Raw genomic sequence first — 14,822 nt, forward strand, 5'->3', positions numbered from 1 at the left:
TCATTGTGAGTGGTGATAGTCATGATATGGAATTTTTATATTGTAGATATATGTAATGTATCTCTTATGATGTTTTATGTGCATTTCAGGAAACTAAATAAATTCATATGCTTCAATGAATTTAAAAGGTCTTGTTTCTTCTAAGTCCAAAGCTAACAGTACATGCTGTTGAGTATAAATTCACTGTCAGTTAAATTGATGTTGTCTGAACTCAAATGCAAAGTTAGCTGTAACTGATGACGTCTTCATTCCTCTAACACAGTTCTCAAAACATGGATCCTAGTACTCCAGGTGTTGCTGCTCCAAATATAGAAGCTTCTGCTAGCTAAAGCATCATTGCTACTACAACTACCACAGTTAATAACATCTACAGCAATAATAGCAGCGTATGAAAGAAATATGGATAGAAGTCTGTGTTGGATGTTCTTTAATTATATAAAAATGGCTAAAACATACAAAAACACAGTTACGGTATTTGTTCTGATACCCCACTGAAATTAAATATTAGCGATTCAAAAAACGGTTAAATGTGGGCATAAATAACGCACGAGAAGTCATTTTTTGCAGGTCATATAGTGGAAGACAGCATTTCATCAGGAAAACCACTAGACATTCTTAATCTAATATTCAGTCAATTGCTGTTTTAGTAACATCTTTGGTTTAATTTATTGTGATAAAGTTTCAGAAAGATATTATTTTCAGATGTATCGCATGTTATGTCTGTATGTGAACTCCTAAAGAGGAATATAACAGGCATGAAAATAATCTGAAGAATGTTCCAACGTAAACCTTGTTTATTGAGACAGAAAGGATTTATAACTTTACATTTCTCATGAGCACCATCTTTGCTGTGAATAAGTTTCAATTTGTACTTGTTGGACTTCAAGATGTTTTACATGATGTAAATAGTAAAAAGAAGTTTCCTCTTTGCACTGAAAACCCTGTCATAACATCTCAACAGTGAGACAACGGTGAGTTGGCTGCATCACACAGTAAATACACATAAAGATGTTGTGACTGTGAGTCATACGATAAATGCATGAGCAGAATAAACACAAGCAATAATCTAAACCATTCACTGAATCATAACAAATGCCATCAACAGGTGGTGCAGGGATTTAATTCCACATCCTCACATCATTCAAAATAAATATGCACTGTAGTTGGGCCATGACTTTGTCTTGCAAGTTGAAATGTTCATGTTTTCATCCCTACGTTACTGCTTTCTCCGCCTCTCCTGGTGTGTCACTGCACGTCCCATATCTCACAGAGCAGTGGCGTAAATTTATGGTCGTTCGTTCTCCAGGATGTGAGCATCTCTGCGTGGTAGTGGCTGAGTGTTCTCAGCTCCGTCAGACGGCCCAGGAGACGAGCAAAGTACTGCAGCTCCTGTGGGTGCTGCAGGACACACAGCTTCCTCAGCACGACCAGCATGGACTCCTGAAGCCTCTCGACAGCCTGATGATCCTTGACGTAAGGCCGATCTGGAGAGAATGATACATTAGCATTTTCGAATACAAAAAAAAAATCATAGTGTTATTACAAAATACTTTTGGATCATCGAAAAGCTGTTGATGCTGGCTCACCTGGCGTCAGGATGGTTATGGCAGTGAGGATAGCCTGTTCCTCCTGCACCATGTGGAGTTCACCGATGCTTTTGTAAAAGTTGAACATGGGTGTCATGAATTCATTGGGCATACCTGCAGAGAGAAATGTATGTGATTTTCAAAACACATGTATGGTGAAGTGACACAATCAAGCTCCCCTTCAAAACATTATGATAAGGTAGAGTCAAACACAGACTTTGAATCAGTGATAACACAATGGGCTGTCTTTTAAGCCCTGGTTTAATTACTTACACTCGTTTCAGTACATCTACAGTACTTCATTAACAATTCCTTAGTCTGGATCAAAGTGGTTACGACAGAAACAACATAAAAAAGCAGGAGCAAAGTTGTTATATTCAGGGGCAACTTTTGTTGTTATTCACCATGAACTTTCTTTATAACATTCTCAAATTGTACCTTTCATGATATAAGGTGATCTGTATCTGTATGCAGATGATGTTAGTCTGTATATTGCTCATGTGATGAACTAATCTGATGCAAATTTTGTGTCACGGGCGGAGCAGGACAGAGATCAGCTAACACAGTCAAACCAATGCTAAGAACACGTGTAGTTTTATCTGGTAAAATATATGTAGCGAACAATACAGAATGAAGAGCACGAGAGAGAGTAGAAGGGGCTTGTCTTACATAACAGTCTGCACTTTGAGCCAGGACATTCAACCAACTGTCCTGCCTAATCTGTAGTATTCTATGCTATGATCACGAGGAAAATAAACTCAAGTCTGCACGAAAGGAAAGCAGCAAGTTTAATTCTCCAAGTAAAGTAAGTATTCTGTTATGATTGTTATGACAGGATACATTTCTGGTACACTGATCATTCAAACAGAACTGGAGAACAAGAGAGGAGGAAGACATGTAAGAAAAAGAGGATAAAGAGTGTTTATGAATATACTGTACAATTTATTTATGAACCTCAGTGATATCCAAATTTACACGATTTACTAAGATAAAAAGAAGAAAAGGAGTGCATTTTAGAGAGATAAAAGTCATTTAAATTGTAAAATCTTAACTGTAAAATGAGGGGTTGGATCAGTGTTGTACTGTACATTATTCCACAAGAATATTACAACTGAAATACTTTGATTTTGCATTGTGTCTTAACTCAGCTTTGATCATATATATCCTGGTCATACATTTGCACAAATTAAAATACAATAGTTGCAATTCAGTAGAAGGGGGATCCGCCTCATTTATCTCTAAAGTGGGACACATTTTGGGGAGACTGGGTGCCAAGGTAGATCCCCTGTTAGAGTGGGCTCTCACGTACCCAAGTTGAGTCCTTACTGCAGCAGCCGGGGTTTCGAATCCGACCCCTGGCAATTTGCTGCATGTCTTCCCCGCTCTCTCCCCCCTTTCTGGTCTGTCATGTAAATCCTTAAGTGCAAAATGGCCAAAATATAGATCTATATCATATAATAAAATATAAACTACTCTGCTTTTTTTCTTTAAATCATTACAAACTGCTTTGTAGATCATTTCAAATGTTTGCATCCAGTTTGCTCTTGCACACTGGCAACAGTTCCTACTTCCGATGCTCTTTATTCTAGCAGAGTGTGTGTGTCTGTCTGTTCGGACACATCATCAAGCATTCAGAAATGCCACTGGGGCTCGGAGGGAGAGAAGTGGACAATGGCACTCTTGATGTTTTGATAAGAGACAATGGTCTCTTCAGACAGCTTTGCTCCCTTATTCTCCCAGACTGGCCTTTAGTGTGAATGTCTCTTATCCCCACCATTCACACCAGAGCTGCACCGAGGGACCCAGAGACTCACACACACACACACTGCTGCCATCACTGTCTGTCTAACTGTCCAACCTGGTTGACATAATGACACCTCGCATACATATAAATGACTCCTTAAACCCACCAAGCTGGTAAACTATTTGATATGGGAGTTATGTGTAAACAGAGACTGCAAAAACAGACTTATATGTGTGTGTTTTAATAAATGTAACCCAGTGCCACTGAAGAACTGGGTTCCCTCGTCCTCACAGTGAAACTGTACACACTAAGGGTGTGTGTGCATGTGTAACCTACACCCAGCCAGAGATCAACAGGTCAGCACACATCTCCACGCTACATCAGACAGATCAGGCAGATCAATTATTAAAGGATGATCTGACTAAACCTGGCTGCTTGGCTGCAGGTGGAACTACAAATGTCACGATGCTGCATGTGCAGCCTGCTGGTAGAGCAAAGCACGAAAGAGTCTTGAAGGTTATCAATTCAGAGCAAAGATATTCTAGTTAAGACTATTTTGAAAAATGAAAGTGTAGAAGGAATTTCTTTTGAAACCACAAGGGTTTGTGGGGTTGCACCATTTACATTTTTGATGGGGCTGTTCAATCCAAAAGTACAGTATGTTGTACCAGAGAGTGCCTTATATTTCCACTTCAGTTGACTCACCACTCTTGCGTATCCTCTCCTCCAAAACGTCTGTGTGTCCGTTGGGCATCTTTCTGCTGAAAACCTGAGCTGAGCGTAGAAACATGGCCTCTACGGCCGAACCCTTCAGCAGAGCGATCTGATCCTCACGATCCAGAGAGAGAAAGCCTGCCACAAAACACTCATTACATCCAGCAAATAATGATACTATCAGTGTGGTATGTCATCATCCATAGTATATACTATGCAAGTCTATATTCTATAATACATGCAAACTAGGGAACAATACCTGGAATATTCTTTGTAAATTCCACCAAAACTTGAACTTGACTTGTTGCCATTTCTGTCAATAGAAGGAAGTTTTCCTCTGGGCTGTACTGCTCTTGCAGCTGGAGGGACGAAACAAGAGTAAACAGCACTGAAAAATATCAGATCAACAGAGAGAAGACCCACCAAGCTGCATAAACTCCACCAGCAGCAAACTACCTTGTTTAATAGGTATAGAAGCATCAGAGGTAGCATGTCATGTGAACTTCAGTATATCTGAAATGTAGATGTCAGCCAAATTGTCCGAGTGTGGCGTCCTTCTGTACTGGCTTTGTGTATTTGAGCTGCACTCTCTGATGCTAACTTCTGGAACTCCTCTATTGGATCTTTAAATGTCACTGGTTAAAGTAGTTAAAGAAAAGTAAAGTTTAATATATTGAGGATATACCAGTTTTTTGGCTACGTCTTGAGGAATTTGATGTCTGTTGTAAGCATCTACGATGGCTGTCATGAGAGCCCGCTGCTCTTTGGTGATTTCAACTTTTTCCTGAAGAGAAAACAGAACACATCATTAACTGGTGAGTGACATTTGATCTCTTACAGTTTAAGTGACAGACTCACAGAATCTTTGAGAAATAAATGAAGGAAATTTCCACGACACGGCTGAAGATGTGATTACCCTTGACAGTTTGGTGGTTGAGGAAACCTGTTTGTTATCTGTGTGGTCCGCCCCCTCTGTCTCGTCTCCGGTCGACTGTCCCGGGGAGGCCTTGGTGTTCTTCCGCAGCCTTTTAGACTTACACTGGATCTCTGTCAGCAGGCCTGCCAGTGGTGATGAAGGCTTCACTATGTGTGTTAAATACCTCACAGCTATTCAACAGCATTGGTAAATGTTTATTTACATCTATTATGAGCCCATAATGGCATTAGTTAGTACCAATACTGCATAATGAAGCGAGAATCTTAACTTAAATTCTAACATCATTGCTGTTGCAACTTACTACTTCTATTTGACTTTGTAAGAATTTCTCTCAAGTCTTGAAGGGAAAGTGAGTGAGTACAAAATCAGTTTCTCCAGTAAATTAACATCTGTCTTTTTTTAATTTAACATGTTTAATTTACCTCAAAAATTTGTCTTGAAAAGCTCTTATCCCTCCAACAGGTAGAGTCATGAATGTCTGCCACCCTGCAATGTTCATCACAACTTGCCTGCAGTATTTATGAGCAACCATCCTCCGGCTGTTTTCAACCGACAGCTCTTAATAGACCCAATAATTAATCATCAATACTCTGAAAGTACATGTTCATATATGCAAGTTCCATCTTCACATTAAGGTATGCTCAGCCTGTGTAAATACAGAAGACTAGATTCCCAAATAGAAAGGGGTTTTCCATAGAAAATTTCTTGCTTTGTAGGTGTCAATTTCTCTAAATTGATCTTAAGGTGTCTGTTTAACTGCTTCTATTCCTGTAACGGTAACAAAGGCTGGACTTTTCTATCGTGTGATTATGTTACACCCGATCCTCCAGTTAAATTCAACAGGCCATCTCAGAATGGAAAATGAGGGCTCGCCACAGCAACCTTTGACAGCCTGTCTTGACTCGACTAAATAGACAATACGCTGTGTGCATTTGGAGGGTGCAAATCAGTTTGACTTGATGGTTGATAGTAAACCGAAATGTGTCTACAATTCTTAAATTTCCCATCCCATCAATTGTTTCTGCATCCTGTCTGCATCAACGTTGACCAGTGATACTCACATTCAGCCAGCATGCCCATCTCCTTGCACTTTCTTAGCCGACACTCCTGGCATTTCCTGCGCATGTACATGTCCATTTCACAGTTTCCGCCACTCTTGCATTTGTACACAGCGTTCTTGGTTATGCTTCTTCTGAAGAAACCTGATTGATAAAACAAGTTGTTGGTGTGAGCCAGGCACAGAAGATGCAGATACAAAGCCATTTTGTACATAATGGACTACTGACGGTGTTTTCTGTTGGGCCACACTAAAGTACATTCATATAAGTACTCTTTTTGAGTTAATTCACGATGTGATTTCCATGTAATACTACTTTATACCTCTGCTCCAATACATTTCAGATTAATCTTTTAATTTATGTTTCTAACTACATTTAATGCCAGTTGTAGTTATTTGCATTTATTTTATAGACATGATGCAATCCAAATGTTCTCCATCTCAACCAACAGCAACAGTAAATGGCTTCTTACTCAAAAAATGTATAAGGTATAATAATAAAAAAATGCTAAATATATATTGTAATACAACTCTTTGAAAGAGCCCATTCTGCATGTCGAGTGCTGGTGATTTTGATACTTAAAGCAGCAGTGTGTAGGATTTAGGGGTATTTATTGGCAGAAATGGAATATAATTTTCATAACTAAGTTTTCATTAATGTATAATTTTTCACATACACATTGTCATTTAAGTCATTGTTAATAGGAAAATATTAACTAAACTGTAGCTGCTTTTAGAACATTTAGTAGATAACCTGAGTACTGTTTTGAATTTGAGGATTTTTTTTCATTGTGCTACATCTATTTTTTACATAATACGTAAAGAGTTTGATCTCCTTCTCTCTTTGCTCTGTATGTATTTTATGCATATTTCGGCTTAACTAATAGGAAGGATCATTGAAAATGTGATATAAATAATAGTTGTAGGTTACACACTGTTCTAATAATGTCACAGAGAGAATCCTGTGAACACGGCTGGCAATGTCCCAAACAGGCACACACACACACACACACACACACACACACACACACACACACACACACACACACACACACACACACACACACACACACACACACACAGAATAACTTTGGAACAGTTATTAGACATTCTGACATGGAACATTAAGCTGAATGACATGCACTAGCGTAACTGAGCTCAGGTTGCTCCTGCATTGTACAACAGAAAGCTGAGAGGGAACCCAATCTGGCAGCAGTACCGGCTAGACCTGAGCCTATTCTCTGAGCCACTGCACTCTTGGCATTGTCCTACCTCATAGTGTGGAATTACACTCATATCCATTCACCCAGTGGTTTGGCTGGAATCACAGAAAATTCACGGGGAAACAAGGGGAGGTGCAGCTTAAGGCCACGACCCCAATGTCTCAATGACATTTTACATGGAGAAGGGTTGTATAGTTACTGTAATATTTCCTCACACATTCTTTGCTCATATTGAATCAGCCTTGATCTTTTCTTCAGCTCAAGAAGTCGGAGCTGACCTTGAGGTACTGTATGATTGCATGGATTTACTGCCTTTCCCTTGCATGTAATCAACATTATAAACAGTGTACAGCAGTAGTAATAGTTGTAAAGTGTGGTTGAACAGCCCTTAATCTCATTTTATCAACAGCACACAAACCGTAAATTAGATGCAGCACTAAAGCGTATTACTGACAGTCTGTCTGTTAGGCCTAATAAGCACAAACCACACTACCAAGGCTCTATTAAATGCAAATGCTCATGTGTCAATAACTCTTCACCAGCTACTGTTTGGTCTGTAGATATGATCAACCATGTAATGGTATGTCATGGCCCCCAAAGGCAACAGCTAAAGACAATACAAAAACATAATTTTTGCTATATGGGACAAATGCCATTCTACACAACCGCATCCTTCGTATGTGCCTGGACATGTACTTTAAACAGTACAAACCCAGACACTCAGACTTAACATGTTGCAAGCAAATGCAGGGAAATCTGCTTGAACAGAGGAGATTTATAAAATCACTGTTTGTTTGTCAATAACTGGCTAAAATCCAGCGAACTTGTGTCACTACTTCCTCACCTTTACATCCCTCACAGGTGAGAGCATTATAGTGGTATCCAGATGCCTTGTCTCCACACACCACACACAGTTCCTCCCCTTTGACCCTTCCAGCCTGCGACATGTGCCGGGTCCTCTTGCACATGGCGGGCACCGCAGTGGACACCTCCTCCATCTCAACATCGTAGCCGACCTCCAGGGGTTCTTTCCTCAGTTCATATATCCCCGTGTGTGAGAACCATTCGTCTCCATGGTACTGTGGGTAGTAGTTCTGACTGGAGTAGTATGGTGTGGAAGACATGGTCGGCTCCATGGACGAATACTGCATGCTGGGATAGCCTGTGAAGGGTAAGATGTCGGGATCCTGCAGGAGAGGACTGCCTTGATCTGCCAGGATATCTAAGACAAATAGGAGAGGGATTATAAAACTGCTTAAAAACTGCATGTACAGAATCTTTAACTCAAGGTCCATTTACTTGTATTTTTCTTAGATTCTTGCTGTGTATCATGGACTATTTTAGTGAATAGAGATAGCTCAGTTGTCATAACATGGCGTAAATATCGAACCAAATATCAATAGCTGAAGACATCTCCATTTCAGTTGAGAAATCTCCGACGAAGATTATGACATAAGGTTGAAAGCTTTGTAAAAGCTTGCAAATGGACCTTGACTAAAGATATATACCCATTTAAAAGTCAAGAATACACTTTCACACATTGGACTAAGCTACAATGTCACAAAGCAGTCAAATCCCAAAGGAAGGTTGTTTGGAATAATGTCAAGTCAGTTTTTAGATCCCAAAATAAAGACAAGTTTGTTACAGTGTAACAAGTTGCAAACACAACATTCATAGTGACATATACTCACCTTAAGATTGTGATGTCTGGCCACCGGAAGAATGTAAGTCAAATATTCACAATATTTTAGCTGTTTTTGGTTTGGTCTTCACCGACTCCTGAGGGAACTATCTGGTGCTAACTGCTAAATACTCCACTTGCACCAGCTAGTTGCTAACTTTGTCTGCCGTTTGGTGCAGGGCAGGTATTTCACAGTGGGTTATCATAGCTTTTTTGCTGAAAACAGCTGCCTGCTACATCTGGGACGGACGCAAATAAGAATGATGAGAGTGAGACCAGAAATTCAAAACAATGAGCTGAAAGATGATAAAACACTCCATAGAACTGTGGGGTGCAGAGCCTGATGATAATTGTCTGTGGGATCATCACTACCAGAGACTCCTTTCACATTACAGGTAGTGACTTGACCCATCGTTAGTATGAAATATTGATTAGTGCAGCTTTAATAATTTGGACTGGTTCCTTGAATAACAATGATGAAGCTCAAGTGTCAGACGCAGTCAAATAGCTTCAAAGGAAATCCATTTTCATTAATGTCAAGTCGAGTTACTTTTATTTTTACACCCAGAAATAATGTATGTTGTCTCAGGGGCTTTACAGTCTGCAATATGATACCTTCTATAATAAAAGCCTCTCATAAACTCCACAAGATTATTTATTATTTCAAGTGCTTACCTGCAGAAGAATAGGCAGTGGCTCAGCGGTAGCCGGTAACCCTCACAACAGATATTATAAACCCATAAATGATTAACAACTCGCTTTCCCAGAGCACACTGTGTCTTTCAGAATGACTTGTAACCTCCACTCCAAACAAGTTGGCACTTTTGAAACAGATAAAAGGATAGTTAGCATGGTTACAGTGCTGTATCGTGACTACTGCTTTTGAGAACAAGTGTTGCATATGCACAACATAATATTCCCTTTTAAAACAGGAGTTGGTGTTGTCGAAAAGATAGTCCCTCAAATCAAATCTGTCATTAAAGCAAACATGACACACCAACACGAATGCAACAGCTGTAAAGTATATGTACACGCTGACCTCTTGAAGACTTGTTCTGGACCATGGCCATCTCCGTGCGACCAAACACACAAACTATTCAGAGACTTTACTCCCCGCTCCCAACAGTCCAGCTGTGTTTCGTAGATCGGTCCTTCCTGTGCCTCTAACTAACAAACTATCGTCCATTTATTTCTTTTGTTGGGAAACCTTCCTTTAAAGATGTGAGAACCGCAGCTCAAGTACTGAACTCCTTGGCGCTTGCTTGAAAAATCCCAAGGGGAGCAAAGGTGGCCACGGCTACTCATTAACCACACGGTTACATTTCTTTACACCTACAAGTAGCTGGCTAATGTGTGAAGTAATTTCCAGATCTGGACAATGGTCCCAGCTGACTGCCACTGTATGGTGAGATGGATGTGAGCTGGTTCATGCAGCTATAAGAAGAAATGTGCATCCATACATTTTTTGCAGGTGTTGGGTGATTATTGCATGCACTCAGTTGATTTTACATTTGTACTACTACCACTGTCACCCACAAGAGACGGCAGATGGACATTTCAGTTATTTTTCGCTTTCTTTGTCACTTTTCTTCTTGCTTGCTAACTAGTTTTCACTCACTCTCAAGTGCCGCACGTGGTGTTATGGTGGTGCAACTCACTCGGACAGGTTAGAGGTGTGTCTGGTGCAGTCAGCCTATAATAGCAGGTAGTTGATTGGTTGTTGCGACAGTAAATTTACAGATCAGCCTCACACCATACTAGTTGTAATCCTATCTACAACTCTCTAAAATACCTTTTACTGTGTTAGTTTTCTTGTTTCTTTCCCTTTTGTGATAACAGTTTGGGTATATTGTCCTTTTGTGTATCTTATTATTGTAATTAGCTAAATGCCAGTTGATGTGTGACATGTCATCATAGCTCACCTATGTATGTATACAGGGGTGCTCACACTTTCATCTTTACCTGAGGAAGATCATTTGTGGTGGAAATGTTGTCATGTCTATGTAGAATAAATTAATCGGGAACGAGACAGCTTTGCGCCGATATATTTTTGTTGGCCCCTGACTTTCATCTAGCACCATCAGGTCAACATTTCAATTTGTTCACTAGGTTGGTTTAGGAGCAAATACATGCAAACATAAACTTAATTAAGATAGAGAACATGGTAAACATTTTGCCTGCTAAACATCCAACTCAGTCTCACGGCAGTTTGTGAAATATTCACAAAATGTAATCTATTGATTCGTGAACATGGACACGAATTTTCCTTTTTTTTTGTGTCGCTCAGCACGACTTTCAAATTAATGTATTTCAATTGGTTTAGTCGGGATGACATTACGCATTGAAATGAACGTTAGGTTTAGGCCACAAAATCCCTTAGTTAGGTTTAGGAAAACATCATGGCTGGGCTTAAAATAAGTGCGTAAATTTAGAGTTCAGCAACAAAATGAACGTTAAGTTTAGACAACAAGGAAAAACATCATAGTTGGGCTTGAAATAAGTATGTTAATTTAGGCTTATAGGCAACAAATCCACTTAGTTAGGTTTAGGAAAAATGCCATGAACGCGTCCCTTAGTATCAACACTTTGGGATTCTTTGGGTACACTTTGGGTTGAAAGTCCTGTGTTGTGTTGTTTGGCCCATCCAACTCCCCCGCAGCCCACCATAGTCTTTCTCACACACAAGGTCACGTGGATGCATTTTATTTGTGTTCCCACCACAAAAAAGGATCCTAATTGACTTTCCATTGGTATTGTTTTTGTGTTGGTTGGCATGTAATGTATTAAAATGACGTAATGCATTGTTAACAGGTCGTAGCTTTTTCTCGTGTTTCTCGTGTTGTCACTGTGAGAATGTTAGCATACTGATGTTAGCATTTAGCTCAAAGCACCACTGTGTGGCGGTACACTCCAGTCTTTCTGTGAGCTGGCTCCTGCCAAGTTGACTTACCGAACAAGTGGGAGCTCTCTGAGATGGAGAATTCATCGCTGGGTGGGATTTGCAGCGGTCCCACCACATTGATGTCAGGGCCCACCCACTCATTCATTCAGAAGGGTCGTCAGGGACCAACTCAGAAAACTGACTTGGACTGGGTCGTGGTCGTCGTAAGCCTCTGTTTACTCCTGTAACAATCATAACAATAGAGTGATTTGTGATCCATTGAGAAGATCTCCTGAACACCCCTATAGGTTTGCAGAATCCTCTAAAACCTGCACCACCATGTAATTAAACATCAGCCTGGCGGTCTCTACATTAACACTCCTGACAGGTCTTCTCTCCCACTCAGGGATGAGATGTTCAGTAGAGCTCTGCCTGCATGGAGGTGGGGGATGAAGGTCAGGCCACAACAAGGCCGCCTGTAAAGCGAGTCTTTTCTTTCTACCTTTCGACATAGCCGTTATTATATTTCCTCTCACATCACATATTCAAGTACACATTCGTTAGGGCTCACTTGACAGGATCTGTCAGAAGATTCATGTTGTCTTTCTTAATGTTACTCTCACTAAACATAATGTATGCAAGCCTTTCAGTATTAGATAGAGGCTCATTTAACAAAATGGTAAAATAGCCTGAAGGTGTCTCGTAAATATCAGACATGTTTTTAAACTTGTCCATGGCCTTTCTTTCTGGTGTCAAGACCACACATGGTCACATTTCATAGACTTCATCCGCCACATTTCGTTTTTAATTAACTCAGTGAAATTTCCCCTGAGATCCAAGAGCAACCCACAATAATTCAGAAGCCCCCAGTCCACTTTAACAACCCACACAACATCCAAACATGCCTCACACACAGGGGCACGCAGTGGACTAATAAGGAGTCACCTGCTCACTATTGAGCATGATATATGATCAGACTCATTCTCAAAGTTCTTACCTTATCCCGGTCAGTTGATGTTAAATTCCTGCCTGCTAACTTTCCGCTTTTCCAGCCTTTTTTCTGACATCCACTCCGTGAGCTACAGCTCAATCAATATTTGCTAATGAACATTTAGCTGCTTGTGTCTGGACAGTGAGAGCATGTTTGACCAGTTGAGGTCAGGGAGAAATGGATGGTGGTTATTAATTAAACTGTCCATTCCTGTCCATGTCATCACCCCTCCAAACACACTATCTCTCCCCTCCCCCCCTGCCCTCGCCCAACCCCCCGCCAAACACACACACACCAAAAAAAAAAATCCATCTCACACCAAGACAAGAGGCGGCCTCATGAATTCTCCAGCAGACCAGAAATCTCCCCACATGGAACATATATCCAGTTATTAAGAAACAACTGATGTTAGTGCAGGCAAGCCAAGTAGAAGCGCTGCTATCACTCCAAAAGTTTATATTGTTTATCTTTGAATGCAAACAGAACATCATAGTGTGTCTTCTTTTCACTGCAACTGTTAGACACTGTAAATCATCTGTTACTGTCAACATAAATGGTACACACTGTATATACTGTATATAGACTTATTTACTTGTCCATGCTGTACATAATCATCCAGTCCCTGTATATCCATTTAGTATTTATTTCTTTGCTCTATTTGGATTGTTTACAACTTATAAAGTATTATACTTTTTAGACATTTTATATATTTTAGTCACTGTTGCTTTTTACATCTATTTTTTCACACCTTGTGTGAATAACAATCCTTTCTATTTTTTACCTTCATCTGTCAAGCTTTTTTTTCCTTGTCCCTAGCTATGTCTGTACATTGAGAGAGATATAAAATATATATAACAACTGAGTCCAATTCCTTGTCTGTGCACACGCGTTGTGAATGTTTTAGTAATAATTTTGCAGAAGCACAGATAGAGGTTTTCATAGAAAACCCCTGGAAGCAGACCGTAGCGATCGTTGCCATCCGACCTTGAACCAATCAAAGTCATTTTATCATGTCAGTCAACACCAGATTTGTTTATATTGGCACTTTCATACCTCAGCGTACCTGCCCTCTTGTTTTCTTCTCTCTAAGATGGACACGCACACTGGAAATCAAATTCTTCTTGTCATTATCATCCTTAATTTGTCCCAAAGAAAACAATTGTTTAATCATTGATGGGTTGTTGCTCCATCCAAAGAGGCCCTTCTGAGTCAACAGACAGTCTCTCTGAAATAAACAGAACCTTTGCCGTTGGCTGCCGGCTGTTTGTGGACTGTCTGTTCTGTGTTTAAGAGCATGTAGGGAATGAGCTGGCAGCGATGGCCTCGAGAAAAAGGACAGACAAAACGCCACTGATTATGTTAACAAGTTACATGTACAGCAGTCAAAGCGCTCACAAATATTGATGGGGTTGATTTAAACCTATTCCAAATACCTCTCCTAATGTGGTTTGATGAGGACGGGAAAAGATCCGTCTATTGCCTTTCACTCTGGTGTTTTGTTACTCATTCCAGACATTGTGAGTGACGTAGGCAGAAAGACAGATAAGACAGAGGATGTTTACCAAAGGGTGATGGGAAACAGAGCAGCCTTTGGAATATTTAAAAATGTCTAAATTGAGCTCTCTAACATAAACAGACAGCATTAAGGACAGTCTATTCTGTCAAGCAGTTACAGAAGATAATAAACATCTACAGGGCACATTGTGTCTTTATGAAGGCTTTATGTTTATGATTTGAATATAAAAACAATGAGCTTGACGCACAGCTAGATGACATTGTTGGTCGGTCAGTCAGCCCACCTCTTTGATCCAGACTGACATATCTCAACAACTATTGGATGCGCTACCATGACATTCATGGTTCCAAGAGGAGGAGGGCATCTGACTTTGGTGAGAAGCAGGTTTGGCATTTGTAGTTGTATGTAGATCTGTATGTATATGTATCTACAGTATGAGGAGCTAGGTCTTGTTTTGCATTAAACACTGTGTGGAATTTGGTTATTAATTAT

The 14,822-nt window shown here is 40.1% G+C and overlaps 1 protein-coding gene across 2 annotated transcripts; it reads right to left on the reverse strand.

Annotated features, from left to right (window-relative positions):
• Positions 1-1,245: 1,245 nt before the first annotated feature.
• nr1h4 (nuclear receptor subfamily 1, group H, member 4) lies at positions 1,246-11,989 on the reverse strand. Of its 2 annotated transcripts, none has more exons than XM_076089853.1 (9): positions 11,893-11,989; positions 8,106-8,483; positions 6,043-6,183; positions 4,961-5,103; positions 4,730-4,828; positions 4,304-4,403; positions 4,036-4,182; positions 1,587-1,700; positions 1,246-1,484 (listed from the first exon to the last, which is right to left on the reverse strand). In XM_076089853.1, the coding sequence occupies exons 1-9, from the start codon at positions 11,987-11,989 to the stop codon at positions 1,246-1,248; spliced, it is 1,458 nt and encodes a 485-aa protein (XP_075945968.1). The 2 variants fall into 2 exon arrangements, with proteins under 2 accessions (XP_075945968.1, XP_075945969.1); XM_076089854.1 differs by lacking the exon at positions 11,893-11,989 and adding an exon at positions 9,982-10,012.
• Between the last annotated feature and the right edge of the window lie 2,833 nt (positions 11,990-14,822).

Source organism: Anarhichas minor, unplaced genomic scaffold (genome assembly GCF_050575085.1).
Source record: "Anarhichas minor isolate MPS153535 unplaced genomic scaffold, ASM5057508v1 ptg000011l, whole genome shotgun sequence".
Classification (NCBI taxonomy): Eukaryota; Metazoa; Chordata; class Actinopteri; order Perciformes; family Anarhichadidae; genus Anarhichas; species Anarhichas minor.